General features: G+C 44.6%; 1 protein-coding gene across 1 annotated transcript in view; it reads left to right on the top strand.

The window, feature by feature from the left end:
- LOC144773151 (lysozyme g-like) overlaps positions 1-18,269 on the top strand; it is a 126,798-nt gene that overhangs the window by 86,455 nt on the left and 22,074 nt on the right. Inside the window, exon 5 of the mRNA XM_078658007.1 lies at positions 1,378-1,516. Within this exon, the coding sequence (XP_078514133.1) occupies positions 1,378-1,516 (139 nt within the window). The remainder of the gene's footprint in view (positions 1-1,377; positions 1,517-18,269) is intronic.

Genomic DNA, 18,269 nt, shown 5'->3' with positions numbered 1-18,269 from the left:
TTTTTGTCCCCCCTTCACACTAATCTAGTGTCTGAGTGAAATGCCTTACCCATATAGTGCTATCTGTTATGTTCTTCAAATTTGAAGAACATTGAAGAACTAATTTGAAGAATGTAACAGATATCACTATACAAGGAAAAATGGTCCATTCCTGCATACCACTGATATTGACTTCCCTCTAAAATTCCCTTTTCACCTTTGACTTCTCCCAACACATCTTCTGCCATTTTGGCTTGATCTACATTTATCGCTTGCTCTTATCTTATCAATCATCATCTCCTAAATACCCCGTCTTTTATCAATGTGGCCTTTCTTTCAATAAACATAGCAATCACATAATTCCCTTCAAATCCACCTTCACATTTCTCAACTCATTGGCACTAAAGCACACATTTTTCTACTAGCAATGTCTATTAACTCCCTAAAGCAATGTCTATTAACTCCCTAAAGCAATAAACCCATTCACATAAATCTTAAATTCCTTTCTGCTTTAACTTTTTCAATTGTAAATTTAGACAATCCTAACTTTTTCCAATCCAAATTCAACTAATCTCAGTTACTCAAAACTGTGGATTTAATGCAGGAAAGAACACACGTGGAGAACAAAAGACTAAAACCTATTACCTTCAACCAATAACAATACACATAACTTTGCATTCACTACTAACCCTGTGTTCCTGGAACAGCATGTTACACATTAAAAACTGCATTGATGCATTTTCTGGGGTAGTAAGTGCTATATGAATGCAATTACAGTACAATTCAATATGACTATTTTTCCTTTCAGTGAGTCAAATAATGCCTTTTGCTCTCATATTTGTACAGTGTCCCTTCTGAGTCATGTAGACAATGTCAATATAATATTGTGGCAAAAAACCATGTTTATAATATGTATTTCCATGATTTCACCATTTTACATTTTTTACAAAATATCCTAACATGTAGTGGCTGTTTTAGCATTTTTTCATATTCCTTTTTCATACAGCACTAATTAAAGCTTGTGTTTAAGCATTGTAGTTCTTAAGTCCCACACCTCTGGCAAGCTACCCACATTTATCATTAAAACGTGATTCTAATCACTACATTTGAATTGATATGAATACAGAGAAGTAATGAACGAACATGTGTTATATTTAGCAGACTTCAGTTTTTGATTCTGCCTCTTATTGAACTGAGCACCTTGCTAATGTTGAGCCAAACTTTGAATTTCACAGAGTATTGAGATACAACACATGAAACCAGACGGTATGTAGTGCTCCTAGATCTGGCAGAGATTGTTAGGGAAGATCTTTGTACATAAACAGCACACTTAATATTTTCTGCTGCATACATTCTATTCTTGTTCAGAAGCATTCATGTTTGTGTCTGATATCCTAGGTTGATGTGAGATGGCACAATGTTGTTGGAGCCTGGGACAGTGAGGAACATCTTATTCAAGCGACTGATATTCTGATTTATATGATCGGTGAAATCAAGAGGAAGTTCCCTGGTTGGACCGTAGATCAACAACTCAAAGGTATGTGTAATGTTCAGACCACTAGTGGACATTTCATTACATGTGGGCATTTTACATCTCTCTTGCACAGTACAGGGTGGAAGGCATCGTTTGAAGGTGATGCTGCAACTGTACTGCTGCTCTTTAAGGGCCATATGTATCAACATACCGTTTAGCGATTCCTAAATAGCGATTTTTAAGGAATCGCTATTTAGAAATCGCAAAACGGTATGTATGTAGGAAACCGCTTCTTTTTAGCGATTCCTTAACATTCCTAAATTGCGATTAGCAAATTGCTAATCGCAATTTTCCCATTCATTTCTATGGGCCAGGAGGCCCATGGGAATGAAGGGGATATTTGCGATTAGCAATTTGCTAATCGCAAATTGCGAATATTTTCAAGGGTGCAGGGGTGTCACAAGAACACCCTGCTGCACCCCCGAAAATGAAATGTGTGGGCATATGGCGCACATACACATGTATGTGCGTCATATGGCCCCTTTGGATTTTAAATAAATTGCTTTTTTGAAAGAATTCGCAACTTACCACCAACTAGAAGTTGGTGGTAATTTGCGAATCCTTATGGGCCTTTTTGCATTAATTTTTCTTTGATACATTGCATTTAAGGAATCGCAAAATTTGCGATTCCTTAAGTGCAATCGCAAAATAAGGAATGGCAAATTTCGCGATTCCTTATTTTGCTGCGAAAATGTTTCATACATACCATTTAGCTAATTTGCATTCGCAAAGGCCGAAATTCTGCGAATTTCGGCCTTTGCAAATGCTAATTTGCTTGATACATATGGCCCCAAATTCGCTATAAAATGTGTCAATGAGCTAACACTACTAGTGACATCTACTGCGATTTATAAATCACATATTCTTATCTGGTCAAGGCCAAGTCAGCCAGGGCCGGACTGGCAACCCAAAGCAGCCCTTGCAATTTTGAAGGACCAGCCCTTGGGAGGATGAAGGGGGAGGGGAACAGTGGAGGTGCAAGTGTGAAGCATTGCTGCTTTTGTTACTGGCTGCCAATATTGCAGCACCGCTGTAAAACCGACCCCAGTAACAAAAATCTGCCCCCTACTGCCACAAACTGGCCCCCACCCGTCCAGCCTCCCGAGAAAACACCTGATTCCCGTTACGGCCAGTCCGGCTCCGAACTCAGCCTTTCATCCTTTTGAGGCTTGTAAATTGATTATCAGTGAATTCGGTAGTATTAATGCTATTTGATACACCTAGAAACAACAGAAGTGGACAACAAAACACTGTATGGGAAAACATTATTCATATGTTAGTGCCCATAGGTGCTTGGTGAGAAGCCACAGCCTTCAAATTACTTACCATCACAGTAGCAATGAGGGTGGATACTAATAGAAGACTTTGATGGTAAAGACAGCGGACCCTTCCAAGTGCAGCTAATTAAGGAGAGTGATTCTGTATGAGTGAGCCCTTGAAATACTAAAGAGCATATAACAGGGTTCTTGAAGTCATAAGGAGCATAAAATGGGGCGCGCTCTGGGTTCCCAGCACTTACCAGTCATTGGGACCCTACCAATTTCATCCTCATACTTGGTGTAACATGATATTTGTGAGATTATGTGTTACCTAGATCAAATTCCAATTCCAATTCCAAAAATTCTTTATTTCGGCCACATGGGCCATAAAAGATGCAGTAAAAATACATATAGATAAAACACAATATATACAATAAAAATCCTACTGGACCTGCAATGTTAGAAAATACAAGGTAATATGAATTAACCAGACATTTTCTTCCTTATTAACCATGCTGCCATTAAGAATTTGGAAACCGCAAACACAATGTGGCCCAGGGTGTTGGTTTTCATAACCCTGTAGGCCTGTAAATACTTCCTGAAGCCCAGGTTCCGACATAGAGGAGCTAACCAGCGCCTCCTCGGGCTCCGATAGGCATGGCAACAGAACATTATGTGCAAATCGTCTTCATCATTAGCTTTACAGCATGGGCAGAGCTTGTCACCCCCTAGCGACCATTTATAGGTAAAAACTTTAGTAGGGAGCGTGCCAAACCTCCCTTGCAGGAACAGTTTCCTCGCCAAAAGAGGATAAATAAAATCCATAAAAGGTTCAAACACATAGGAATTTTTGGATACTATAAAGCGTCCCGTCAAGGTGCCACTATCATAAGCATTGTCCATATCAACAAGGCTTTTGTTCTTATAGAGCTGTGCGAGGGTTTTACGCGAAATCTTTCGGCAGCCCTGAGCTGGATCATCCCATAAATCCGGCAAATTCAGGCTAGACAGTTCCGATTTAATAAATGCCAGCCAAGGGATCTTGCCGTTAACATCCAGCCTCATGACGTGTATAAGGTCCTGCCTATAGTGATGCAGTTCCTCGGTGGACCATATCCGGTGCCAGAACTTCACAGGTTTCGACCGTAGGTCCTCTGCAATTGACGGAAGGCCCAGGTCGAGTCTTAGGGGGAGGAGTGGTGTGCCTTGCGGGAGAGCAAGTAAGCGTCTGAGAAAACAATTTTCCACCCCTGCCATGACCTTCCCAGCTTTATGTCCCCACAGCTCACTGCCGTAGGTGGCTGCTGCCTTCGCCTGGGTCCTATACGTTTCCAGGGCCGGACTAACAGGCTTGAAGGTGGACTTATTGGACACCCTCAAGAGTGCGCCCGATAGCTGGGAAAGTTTCAACCTAGATCTTGCTACCTGGGAGTCCCATGTCAGGTTTTCTTGGAGTGATACCCCCAGATATATAAAGGTCGAGACCCTTTCAAGGCTAGTTTCCCCCAGTTTTGGATTGGGTCTGGTTTTGGTGGGGGGGGTTGAAGATCATGAACTTAGTTTTTTCCGTGTTCACCTCCAACCCATGTTGTCGACAGAAATGGCCAAAACCGTCCACAATCCTCTGGATCCCCATAGGGGATTTGGAAAGAAGGAGGGTATCGTCGGCAAACATAATTGCCGGGACCCTCCTTCCTGCCAAAACCGGGGCATCATTGTCCCTAACAGCGTCAAGATGTTGAATGACGCTGTTGATGTACAGACAGAACAGTGTCGGAGCCAAAACACAGCCCTGTCTGACACCTCGGCGGACCGGGAATTTGCCCGAGGGCTTACCATCCCTCCCACACCTCACTTGCGCAAAGTTGTTCTCATGCAGCCTAATGATGATACTGAGGAGGTGGGGGGGAACTCCTAGCTTCTGCAGAACCTCCCATAACTTCCCCCTGGGGACCAGGTCAAAGGCTGACCTCAGGTCCACGAAGACCATGTACAATCGACCTCCCTCTAGCGTGACCGTCTTCCAATACAGGAGAAGGAGGCGAAAAATTTGGTCCATGGTCGACGTGTTCTTCCTGAAGCCAGCCTGGAGGGGGCTCATGATGTCATTGTCCTCGACCCAGTCTAGGAGATGGTCTAAGATGAGGCGCGCAAAGAGCTTTTGGGGCACATCTATAAGGCTTATAGGCCTGTAGTTGGCGGGGAGCAGAGTAGAACCCTTCTTATGGATGGGTACAATCTCTGCCCCCAGCCACGACCCAGGGATCGCCATACCTCCAAGAATGGCATTGAAGATAATAAGAAGGTATGGACCCCAGATATCCGGGTGATGCCTAAATAGATCCCCGGGTAACCTATCCAGTCCTGGCGCCTTCCCCACTGGTAAGCGTTCTAGGGCAAGCTCCACTTCCCCCAGGGATAGTTCCATTCCAAAATCTTGAGTACCCAAGGGCAGTTGCAACTCTGCGTCCGGGCAGGAACTAGTATCTTGGTAAAGAGCCCCAAAGTGGGCCTCCCAGACCGCGGGGGCTATATTGGGCTCGATCGCTTTACTGAATTCCCCTGTCCCATTGTTTACAAGGGCCCAGAATTTCCGGGAGTCCCTGACTTTTAGGGCATCATGAAGATCCTGCCAGTGGTTCCAGTCCCACTCGGTCCTTGCAGTCGCCAGCACTGATTTATAGTGCTTCCTAAGGTCACGTACATTGGCCTTATCTGACCCCTCTTTTATTGCTGCAATGAGCTCAGATTTTGCTGCCCTGCAATCTGAGGTGTACCAAGAGGGAACAAGGGTCCTTTTCTTTCTGGTTGGGACCTCCGGATGGAGTACCTCAGCCAAATCCCTCACTAAATCCTGGTGTATGTTTCCCAGTTTCTCGTAGTAATCTGGGGTTCTTAGTTCATTCAGGAGAGCATCCACCTCCATGAAGCTGGGGAGTGCCAGCTCATATAATTTCTTAATGGACTCTTCCGAGCTCACCAACTTTCCCCACTTGACCCGGCGCCTATTTGTTGTGAGGAACAAATCCCCCGGATCTTCCCCTTGGCCAACTGGGGATGAGTCCGTCATAGGCAGGGGGCACAGGATATTTAGGCAAAGGGCATTGTGATCACTGTCAGACCTCTTAATTACCCTGAAGTCAAGCACTTTAGGCCAGAGCGTGATGTCCACCATGATGTAATCTAGCCTCGACTCATGGCCCCTCCTGTTGAAAGTACACACTGAGGGGGTATCGGAAGGGGTACGACCATTACACGCCCTCAGTGCGCAATTCAGGGTAAGGGACATGAGCTGTAGTGCTAGAGGGGACCAGGCTTTAGGGTGAGGAGAAGATGAGGGTGGAACCCCCCAGTGGTCATCCTCAGCCGTAAGGGCACCATCCAGTAGACCTTCCAAGGGTTCAAAGTGGCAATTGAAGTCTCCTCCAAGCACCACCTTGAGGTCACCCAGAAGTTGGCCCAAGAAGGAGGCCAAATCATTCAGGGTAGGTGATTCGTTTTGCGAGGCCACTGGTCGCGAGTAGACGTTGACAATGGCCCACGGGGTTTTACCAGGCCATGTAAGCCGCACACACTGGATGTCCTGCGAACACGTGTAAACCTGCTCCGCCTGGCACCCAGTGTGACTCGCAATCCATATTGCCAAGCCACCTGATGGCCTCCCCCTCCCAGCCCATTTGGCAGGGATTTCGAATACTTCAAACCCTCTCCTAGACTGGGTGGCCCTCGCCCAAGTCTCCTGGAAGAGGAGTATATCACATCCACCTACCAGGCAATCCCATTCAGGAGAGCCTTCCTTGTTTGCGATTCCTGCCACATTCCAGGAGAGAATTCTCAAACCTGGATCAGGTGGCAGGTTGCCCTGGGCTCCAATAGGAGGTTGCGGAGTGACCATGGGTGAACCAGCGTCTAGGGAGCCACTTCCGCAGACCGCGATAGCGGCAGGCCCGGCCAGCTCCGATGCCCCTGTTTGCAGAATATGGGCAGACCCGGTGTTAAGTGAGGGTCCCAGTTGGCACAGATTGTTGTCCGTGTCAGCCCCTCGCTCATTCGCGGTATGCAGCCGGGTTAGTTCCGTCATAGGGACTATACCCGATCCTACACGTCTTTGCACGTCATCCACCATCTTCCCAGGACCAGACAGGATTGCCCTAGTTTGTGGTCAATCGACCTGATCCAAACAGGAAAACCTGTTATGATGTATGAAATTTGCCTGGGCAGTTGGTAAGGAGTGCCTTGGTCTGTAGCGGGAGCCATCTACAGCATAGCCCACCCTAGTCCACCCCTTCTCACTCCCTCCCACCGTGTTGCTACCACTAGGATAGAAATATGAGAGGGGTACAAGTTCTATTTTGGACTTATCAGGCCTTACAAGCCAGTTGCAGATATAGTTTGCAACGTGTGGGCTCTTAAAACTTAGAACGATACAGTCCCCTGCCCTGTTCTTTATAGTGGGGCCAATCCATGGAATCCTCCTTACCATCAGAACCTCACCTTTCAAGTTTGGAGGCAGCGGCCTATTAATGCTGAGCCAGCTTATAACCTTATTGCGTAGGGAGTCTTGAGTCTCCCTAACACCACCAGTTAGCTCAGGAACTCCCACCATGATTGCCGTATATGGAACAGCTTCTGGGGGCAGGTTGACCACCCTGCGCCTATCAGGGGGTGGGGCAAGACCATCGGTCGGGGCATTTATAGGACCCACTGTCGCCCTTGACTGCGGCGCAAATTGCGGCGCAGGGGGTAACTTGGATCTCCTGGGAGCCGGAACAGGGGGCCTAGGTGCTGGAGGTAACAAAGTGCGCGTCTGAGAAACAGACGCACCATTTGTACTCAGCAATACCCTACTGGAGACCTGGGGCAATGTGGAGGGAAGTGAACTGTTCCCAGGTGGTTCCCCGGTAGCTATCGGAGCATTTGTAGCTATACCAGGGCTTTTCCTAGTATGGTTATTTTCCCGGGACTGGAGTAAATTCTCTATAGCCTCTAGTCTAGCTGAGATGGGGGTTAACAGATTCTTAATAATAACTGTGAGCGAATTAATAATTGTGTCTGTACTATTGGGGGATACCCCACCAAAGATGAATGGACCCGCCGCTGCTGGTGATAGCACAGGAGCTGGCGAGGCCACAAGATCCGGCCCAGACCCAGATAGAATAAGCTCAGGGGAAACCGAAATGTCTGTACTTTCTTCGAGGGATGATTCAGTTATATAAATTTTTGCCCTTTTTGCCCTCTTTATTTCCCTGGGCCTTTTCCTTTTTAAGGGCTGTACCATCCCACTATCTACAGGGTCTGTTAACAGGACCGCTTGACCCGCTTCCGGCGTATTTGATCCCATATTGTCCAGAACAGCAGAAAGGTCAAAAGTCCCAGATGGCCGTGAGGAATTTCGATCCCTCTGCGTTACAGGAGTTCTTAGCTGCTGAAGGACCGACTCAATAGTCTGGTCAATGCTGTCCAATAATGACATATGGGTAACGTCCATAGTGATGGGTGTACTAACATCATTGGAGGCAGATTCCCCGTGGTCCAAGAACACACTTTCAGGACCCATCTCAAGGTGAGAGTCCATGGTTGAATGACACTTACTAATTTGGGAGCTCGCCTTGGGGAAAATTTTTTCCAAAGTACTTACGCCTTGTTGTACAGACTTATTCCTTAAGGCTCTGGACGCCATACTGGGGTAACTGATGGGGCAATTTAGTGGGGGCGTTAGAGGGGGGGCCCGGTCCGGTCTCTACCGGCCTCTAACGGCCTAGAACGGCCCGCTCTTTGCCCGGTCTTCGCCCCGGTGACCGCCCCGCGCTCGTCCCGCTGCGCGCGTGAGGAGGTTCTCCTAAGTATGACAAAGGGGCGTGGCACTGGGAGGGGGCGGGAGGCGCGGTGGGAAGAGGAACCAGCTGGCGATGACAGATGGACTGCTGGTCCTCGCAGTCCCGCTCGCCTGCGCCTCTCACCTCCGCTGCGGCCGGACTTGCAATTAATGTTCCCCCAAGTAGGCGTAGGCTCCCAACCACTCCTGTGGCGAGCAAAGCAGGAAAGCAGAACAAACTCCTCACTCGAGCGGCTCCCGCGAAGCGGGGGCCGCGAGGAGTAAAGAGCACTTCCAGGCAGGGGGGCGTGGCACTGGGAGGGCGCGGGAGGCGCGGCGGGAAGAGGAACCAGCTGGCGATGACAGATGGACTGCTGGTCCTCGCAGTCCCGCTCGCCTGCGCCTCTCACCTCCGCTGCGGCCGGACTTGCAATTAATGTTCCCCCAAGTAGGCGTAGGCTCCCAACCACTCCTGTGGCGAGCAAAGCAGGAAAGCAGAACAAACTCCTCACTCGAGCGGCACCCGCGAAGCGGGGGCCGCGAGGAGTAAAGAGCACTTCCAGGCAGGGGGGCGTGGCACTGGGAGGGGGCGGGAGGCGCGGCGGGAAGAGGAACCAGCTGGCGATGACAGATGGACTGCTGGTCCTCGCAGTCCCGCTCGCCTGCGCCTCTCACCTCCGCTGCGGCCGGACTTGCAATTAATGTTCCCCCAAGTAGGCGTAGGCTCCCAACCACTCCTGTGGCGAGCAAAGCAGGAAAGCAGAACAAACTCCTCACTCGAGCGGCGATTCCTTAACATTCCTAAATTGCGATTAGCAAATTGCTAATCGCAATTTTCCCATTCATTTCTATGGGCCAGGAGGCCCATGGGAATGAAGGGGATATTTGCGATTAGCAATTTGCTAATCGCAAATTGCGAATATTTTCAAGGGTGCAGGGGTGTCACAAGAACACCCTGCTGCACCCCCGAAAATGAAATGTGTGGGCATATGGCGCACATACACATGTATGTGCGTCATATGGCCCCTTTGGATTTTAAATAAATTGCTTTTTTGAAAGAATTCGCAACTTACCACCAACTAGAAGTTGGTGGTAATTTGCGAATCCTTATGGGCCTTTTTGCATTAATTTTTCTTTGATACATTGCATTTAAGGAATCGCAAAATTTGCGATTCCTTAAGTGCAATCGCAAAATAAGGAATGGCAAATTTTGCGATTCCTTATTTTGCTGCGAAAATGTTTCATACATACCATTTAGCTAATTTGCATTCGCAAAGGCCGAAATTCTGCGAATTTCGGCCTTTGCGAATGCTAATTTGCTTGATACATATGGCCCCAAATTCGCTATAAAATGTGTCAATGAGCTAACACTACTAGTGACATCTACTGCGATTTATAAATCACATATTCTTATCTGGTCAAGGCCAAGTCAGCCAGGGCCGGACTGGCAACCCAAAGCAGCCCTTGCAATTTTGAAGGACCAGCCCTTGGGAGGATGAAGGGGGAGGGGAACAGTGGAGGTGCAAGTGTGAAGCATTGCTGCTTTTGTTACTGGCTGCCAATATTGCAGCACCGCTGTAAAACCGACCCCAGTAACAAAAATCTGCCCCCTACTGCCACAAACTGGCCCCCACCCGTCCAGCCTCCCGAGAAAACACCTGATTCCCGTTACGGCCAGTCCGGCTCCGAACTCAGCCTTTCATCCTTTTGAGGCTTGTAAATTGATTATCAGTGAATTCGGTAGTATTAATGCTATTTGATACACCTAGAAACAACAGAAGTGGACAACAAAACACTGTATGGGAAAACATTATTCATATGTTAGTGCCCATAGGTGCTTGGTGAGAAGCCACAGCCTTCAAATTACTTACCATCACAGTAGCAATGAGGGTGGATACTAATAGAAGACTTTGATGGTAAAGACAGCGGACCCTTCCAAGTGCAGCTAATTAAGGAGAGTGATTCTGTATGAGTGAGCCCTTGAAATACTAAAGAGCATATAACAGGGTTCTTGAAGTCATAAGGAGCATAAAATGGGGCGCGCTCTGGGTTCCCAGCACTTACCAGTCATTGGGACCCTACCAATTTCATCCTCATACTTGGTGTAACATGATATTTGTGAGATTATGTGTTACCTAGATCAAATGATAAATTTAATCTAAATAATTAAACCACTAGACTAAAATCCAGTGTACAGGGGATTTTGTTAAATTGGATCAGATGGAAGTTACTAGCAATTTTACAAACCTAAATACTTTGTGTTAGGGGAATTGCTCTTTGTATGGCCTAGTTTACTAACAATAATACCCAAGCAGGATTCTGCTGCTGAATATCGAGACTGTATGTATCGTGATACAAAAATATTGTGGACAAATTATTGATCATTAAGTGCATAAAGAGGAAGTGTAGATTTGCTATTCCTAACTGCACCTCTACGTAGCTTGAAGATATATGTTTCATCAAGGTACATATATGTGGAATTAGGTCTAGAAAATATATAATTACTCAGATTTCTATATTTTGGAGTCAATATTTTGTCCTCAATATTTGTATACCTCAATGTTCTGGCTTCAAAAATCAAGGGAAATACCCCCAAGCACAGGTATGCATTTTTAAAAGTACACTGTAGTTCCTGGTCACAACTGGACCCAGTCTTTTACCCGCTTTGTCAGTTTTACACTATCTCCAGGCAAAGTTAACTCCAATGGCTTCCATTCACAGCCAATCGCTAGGTATAAGTGTGTGGCGTGCGTGTGAATACATAAGGGTAAAACTAACTCATCAAAGAGCCACTTGTGGATTCCACATGCACTTTTGAGAGCCCATTCCTGCTCACGGTCAGAGAAAGCTGTTACAGTTGGGTGATAGACACACAAGCATTACGTTTACTAGCCACTTCACCCAAGACTTGACTTCAAGCTAGACATTCCTAACTGGGAACTATTCCGAGCACCTTACAGGCCCATGGGATTGCTAAGCCCTGCAATTTCTTTACATGGTGCCCACTTATGACCTCATTCCAAGTGCTCTGCAATCCTAGGTTATAATTGTGCACACAGGAAATACCGATACATCCGGCCACATTATAGTCTGGGTATGCATGTACCACACCATTGAGAGTTTTCCTGTTCCAAATGAGATACAGCATACGTTATTGGAGTTCGTGCACATAGGGACTGATATACTTTTGTGTATGTTTACTACTTTCTTTTTGCTCTTCACAAACTATGAGTTTGTAATTTGAAGTGCAAAACCTACAGATATGTAGTAGTTACTGCAAAAATCTAAATACTGATTTAGGCACAAACAGGTTTGTACCTGAATGTATATTTGCAGGGCAATTGCAATGAGGCTCTTGATACTTACTTGCGATCCACAGTTCTCATGTGCGGACATTTTCATATCTTATCTGTATGCCTCTGCTAGTTGAGTTGGGACAAGGAGGCAAAGGCGAGGGTTCCCGTCTGTCCCTTGAACACCTCCTGTGTAGCCTGCCCCAGGCCTTCCAAAATGGAGTGAGTGCAGAAGTAGCCTCGACTTCTCCAGGACCATACAAATACTTTCTCTCTGTCTCTACATACTGCTAATCAAACACCCTGCCCACAATACTTTCCCTTTATTAGGTCTCACCTGCGTTGTCAATGAAATTTTACATACTCTAACATTACTCAAGTGGGCTCTGAGTTAGTCCATTGCTTACCATTGGTTGGCTTTCTTGTCAATCTCATTTGCTTGCTTCTTAATCAATGGTTTTTCTTCCTTTTTTCGTATTTGTCCCTCCCTTGGGTCATAGCTTCTTTACCATCCTTTTGATTGGGTGACATAATATCCCTCCACTTCTTACATTGAGGGAAGTTCATTTTTCTTTTTATCTTAGAACTCCATGGGATTGCATGTGTTTTCTTGATCTCTCTCTCGTGTACTGCTTACCCCTCATATCCCCGCCGCCCGTACTCTGAGCTGTCACCCCTGTTTCTATGTTTCTCCATTGCATAACCTGTCCCTCCCCCTTCAGGCATTTGTTTTTAAATTTACTTTTCAATCCTCCCTGACATCTCCATTGCGCCTCTGCGCATTTCCGTCACATTTTTTTTATATATCAAGGAAAAGTTTTTTTTGGCAAGGGCAGCAGCTAAAATACACTACTAGGTCTATTTTTTCCCTTAAATTCCCTTAATGCTGCTCCAAGGTTGGCATCCACCATCGAAAAAAAGGCATATTTAGATTGAAAAAATAGTCAATGCATCATGACAAATACATGTGAATGCGTGGTGAGTTATGAGTGTATAAACATTATCACAATGAAGATATTTTGTTGCTAATTATATCGTGCATTGGTAAAAAGCATGTTTTGCTATTACCTGAAACAACACACTGTAGGTAAAAAGCAGGTGATCCAAAATACGGCGGGTAGGGCCGTCTTTCTGGCAGCCCCTTTGACTCATGTATCCCCTCTTCTGTCATCCCTGCATTTGCTTCCTGATCAGGAAAGAATTCATTTTAAAGCTATGTTCTGGTTTTTAAGGCCTTTATTCAGATTGGAGCTCCTTACCTTAGACAAAGATTCCCTTATTACATTCCCCAACGTACTCTGAGGTCCTCCACTCAACTCCTGATCCCTGTTCCTAAAGTTACATTTGCTCGGATCGGAGGTCGTTCTTTTCAGGTGGTTGCCTCCCGTCAATGGAACCGCCTTCCCTTCGACCTCAGACAGGTTCAGGATCTGGTCACCTTTAGGAAAAGGCTCAAGACATGGCTTTTCCAACTCTACCTGTCTTCTGATTTCTGTCTATGTCGATCTTTTCTCTGTGATTGTTATGTGGTCCTTTGCTTAGTGCCGGGACACTCCTGGGAGTAGCCCTGCACTTTATAAATAACGTAACGTAACGTAACGTTCACTCTTACTGTTCCCATTTACTCCCCTTGCTAACCTACAGCAGGGTACATTAGTCTAAGTATGTTCAAACATAAAGATTCTCCATCTCATTCTTTCTCTAGCTATATCTCTCAGAAATATCTACCTAATTAATACCCCTGCTCTCAACTACTTTGTAAATAAAATCCATACCAGAGTTCTTCTGCTTCCAAAGAAGAAGACCTCAGGTAGTGTTGCTCGGTTACTTGCATACAGTTGACCTAGGAAAACTATATTAGCCATTCTCTCTTGATAGACCTAAATTAACACACCTGAGGTTTTAAGAACGGGGTAAACAGGAGCTATGGTATAATGTGGGAACAGATTTTACAAAAGTTATTCCCAGTGTGGGCACTTAAATTAATCACTGATATTTATGTACAATTTCATAAACCATGATTTATTTTGGTTATTGGCTAACATAATAGGTAACAGGTACACCCTGAGCTGCCAACTCTCTCTGAGTTGATCCGCCACCGGCACACAGAGTACTCACAGAGTCACACAATCCTCTAACAGAGTGATACCACTATGCTATTTTTGAGACGGCCTCCCAGTACCTCATCGTAGATTATTCAAAGATAAATCCAGGAGTTAGTCCTGATGGAACAGGCACGAGAGTGTCATTAGACAACAAAAAACACAAAGAATGAAATTCTTAGTATAAGAAACACTGGGAGACCTAATAGTTTGAAAAAATATACTTTCTTTTATATATATTTTGTTGAAAAAAGGAGTACAAATGGTTAAAAGCAATTCAGCAAGCAGTCATGGAGAGAAGCAAAAATCAAATTGTCCTAACAATACATGACTGTAAATCTATTCCAAATGAATTATCAGTAACAAATCTCTAAATGAGAATATGTATTGTATTCAAATCACAAATTGTCTTGGAAATAGATGAAGTCAACGTTTCGGTCTATTCTGCGGTAGTCCCTCAGACCATCTTCAGGACGAGCAAAGTTATAGCTGACAAAATGACTCTTTCTCATAGAGGTGGAACTGATAAATAATTTGAAATAGATTTACAGTCATGTATTGTTAGGACAATTTGATTTTGCTTCTCTCCATGACTGCTTGCTGAATTGCTTTTAACTATTTGTACTCCTTTTTTCAACAGAATATATATAAAAGAAAGTATATTTTTTCAAACTATTAGGTCTCCTGTGTTTCTTATACTAAGAATTACATTCTTTGTATTTTTTGTTGTCTAATACACTCTGGTCTCTGTTCCATCAGGACTAACACCTGGATTTATCTATGAATAATCTGAAACTATTACAAAAGCAAACCCCTTGTAGGCCTCTTTTACTATTTACATCGTTGCCCAAGCCTCCAAGGGTATATTGGGTTCCCTTTACTATTGATAGTACCTCATCTTGGCAGCAAACGGGGATTGAGTCCCTACTTTTAAAGCAGAGGCTTTCAGTGTAACTTGCAGCAATGCACCTCACACCCTCTGCTGCTGCAATTTCCAGCAATTGGCCACAGCAGATGAGACTCACGCCGCTTAATTCCAAAATGACGTCCAGAGCCCTGTGGCGATACTCTCCCACCCAACGCAGACACAGGATTTGCCACTGCCTGAGCGCGACTGCCTCTCCCTAACTGGCTCACTCCGCAGGACCTCTTGCCCTGGAACACTCCAAGGCACACTCTAGCGAACAACAGGCTCGGCGCTTTACACCATTCCGTATTGCCCAAACCGTACATCTGTTCCTCCATTGCCTGGAAGAGGCCCACTAAAAAAAAGGCCAAAATGTGTCTATTATTTGGAGAAGTCATTGCAATCTTTAACACATTACGCAATGTTTTAGACACACATTTAAAAAACAGAGTACAGGATTGTTCTCCATACCCATGTGGATGTGCAATAAATAAAGAGTACAGCCACACTACTTGAACCAACTAGAAGACTGAAGCAAGTTTCTAATTATCACATTTATTTTTGTCTTATATATATATTTTTGTATGCAGAAGTTAGGTGATTGTCTTCCTTGCTTTGCTTTGTTATGTATGTGTATAGCTACGTTTAATGTTAACATTAATGCACACTCCAGGTACCAGTACCAAGAGTGAGGATTATTAAGCTACCCAATGAGCAATATAATTATGGTTCGTGAAACTGTACTACAAATCCAGTTATTAATTTAAGTATTCACAGTGGAAATTACTTATGTAAAACCTATTAACACATTATTCCATAGCTTCTCTTTAACCCGTTTTCATACCCAAGTCTTGTTTGGTCTGAGGGAATACCCCTATATTTTGATACATGAGGTTTTAAGAACATCATAGATCTCATGTTCCCATGAAACAATTTTCAAAGTCGCCAATTCCATGACCGGACCCCTTATGTAAATGTTCCAAATGCTTACATTTTAAGCCTCACTTAACCTTTTCCTTAAATGTCTATGGAAAGATTCTGTTTATTGACTTATTTTACTATTCCCTCACCAAAACGTAGCAAACGCTGAAGAAACATCACAAGCATATTAAATATTCAAAATTTGTATGTGTTATTCCCCCATAGGTCACACTTCATAAAACCTGTGCATTATCATGCAACAATTATTTCTGTAATACGTGCTAATAATTTAGGACAACGTTAAAAAAGAAATTACACCTTCCGAGTTCCACTTCTCCTGAGCACTAGGCATATACCTACTGCCTTTACGCTTGTGGCTGCTGACAGCCTCAGCTTTGCCTCCATCTGATGGTAGAACCACAGGAAACTCATAAATGTCTACCGCTATTAAATAGGTGCCATCCTGGTTCCTATAATTCTGGACATCCAGCTCCAAGGGTGGTACCTTCAGTTCTGTTGCTGACCTGTAGTTATAGTAAAAATACTTTATTGTATTAATCATGTGATTACAATAAAAATACAAGTGTTTAAAAAAAGAGATGAGTTCAATAATTAAAACTTACCATAAAGGTCAGCACACATTTCGTAATACCATATTTACATAAGATCACACTATGGCTTCCATTCATTGTCTATCCGTCTACTACTGTATCACTGTATTCTTTAAATCAAGTTATTTCATTTACCAAATGAAAGTGCAATGTGTTATTTTGAAAATATATCCATTCGATTTGTCATAGAAGATTCTCTACATGTGTTTCCCTGATGTAAATGCAATTTCTTATCATTCCCCTACAAGTGTTACACATGCTATTTAGTCATTCACCTATATTATAAACATTTTCAGCTCAATCTATAATTTTTAGGATATGATGAAGTGCGAATATGCTTAATGTGCAAATTCCTACACTCTTTTATTTATAGATTGTGATCTTTTATCTCACTTTTTTTCTTCCACCGAATTATTGTTTTTTTAGGTGCTAAAGTTCAGGGATATACAATAGATATTTTTCTCGAGATTGTACAGTTTTTAGGTTTCGAAACCTGGCGAGGGGCGAAGCCCCTCCCAGATCGAAATCTATTGTTTTCAATAGTGAGGTTAGGACAGCCTCTGTTTCCAATTGGCTAGCTCCATAAATGGAGACTAGCCATTGGGAGACAGAGGCTGTCAATCGCGCTTTCTCTCGAAAACGCGATTCGGGGGCGTTTCTGGTGCTTTTTTTAAGCCCCGCCCCTTTGTCCCGGGCCGCGCTGCGATTGGCTGCCGGCCCGGGACACCCCCGTGACGTCATTCCTGGGCCGCGCTGTGATTGGCTGCCGGCCCGGGACACCCCCGTGACGTCAGCCAATCACAGCGCGGCCCGGGACCTGACTTGTTAATTCTGTTAATTTACCACCTAAAAAAAGTAATTCCACTACTGAACAGACGAAGATTTAAATGAAATATGCCGTAACGTGAGATTTAACTAGAGTTCACCTTTCTGCACAATTTATTGAAACGCCACATACATTAATTAGCTTCAGTTACACAAATGAAACCCACACAAAAGGGCTGACAGCCACGTTATGACCCTGCCATTAAAGTGTTTATGAGTTTATGATTGGGGCATAACTCAAAGTGCACAATAAGAACAAAGAACAACACACAAGTGACGCAGTCAGGGAGCAGGGGCTGAGGCAATTCCCACCCTACCAAACTACCAGTCTACCTTCCGGGAAACGGTCTGTGGGCGGTAACTTAATATAACCACAGACGTGGACAAAGACGTCTCCACACGCTGAGGAAGGCAGCTGTCCGTGTCACGTCCCCGCCGCTCCACAGGTTGTATGCCCGTTACCTTTAACACTCCGTGCATAAAGAAGCATAACTTGTATGTCACCGCCTCGTCAGGATAGTAAGCGCTGTGAATGTAATTTTAAATGTTTGTAAAGTGCACGTTCATCCCGCAGGTCGTGTGGCTGAATAACAGGTGGTTCGTGTTATCAACTCAGTGGTACTCATTTTATCGATGTCGGAAGGATGAAATGCTGAGTAAACCCTCTAACTTTGAAACTGTGAGCATGGGGTCGGCCACAGACCACTAGTAGCTCACTGAGCCAACGGCTGCATAATTAAACACAAACTCGTGTTTGGTACTGCTTAGCAAAATACGCGCACTTTCAACGGTTAGAGTAGGGAGGGCTATCGACTGAAACACGGAAAAAGAAGAGAGAGAAAAACGGACCGTGACAGAGAAACATGATAACAGAAAGACAAAAACTAGGATGAGGGAAAGAGGCAGCGAGGGGGGGGGGGATTAAATATGGATAGAAGCAAAGTTTGGTGAAAGGGAGATGCACTGTTTCTATAATCACTATTTTTTTTTTTTTTTACAAGGGCGTAGCTTTAGGTTTTTTGG

The sequence above is a fragment of the Lissotriton helveticus genome, chromosome 8, assembly GCF_964261635.1.
Source record: "Lissotriton helveticus chromosome 8, aLisHel1.1, whole genome shotgun sequence".
In the NCBI taxonomy this organism is placed as follows: Eukaryota; Metazoa; Chordata; class Amphibia; order Caudata; family Salamandridae; genus Lissotriton; species Lissotriton helveticus.
The sequence above is the reverse complement of the archived record's forward strand: the minus strand, read 5'-3'. Positions and strand labels throughout refer to the sequence as shown.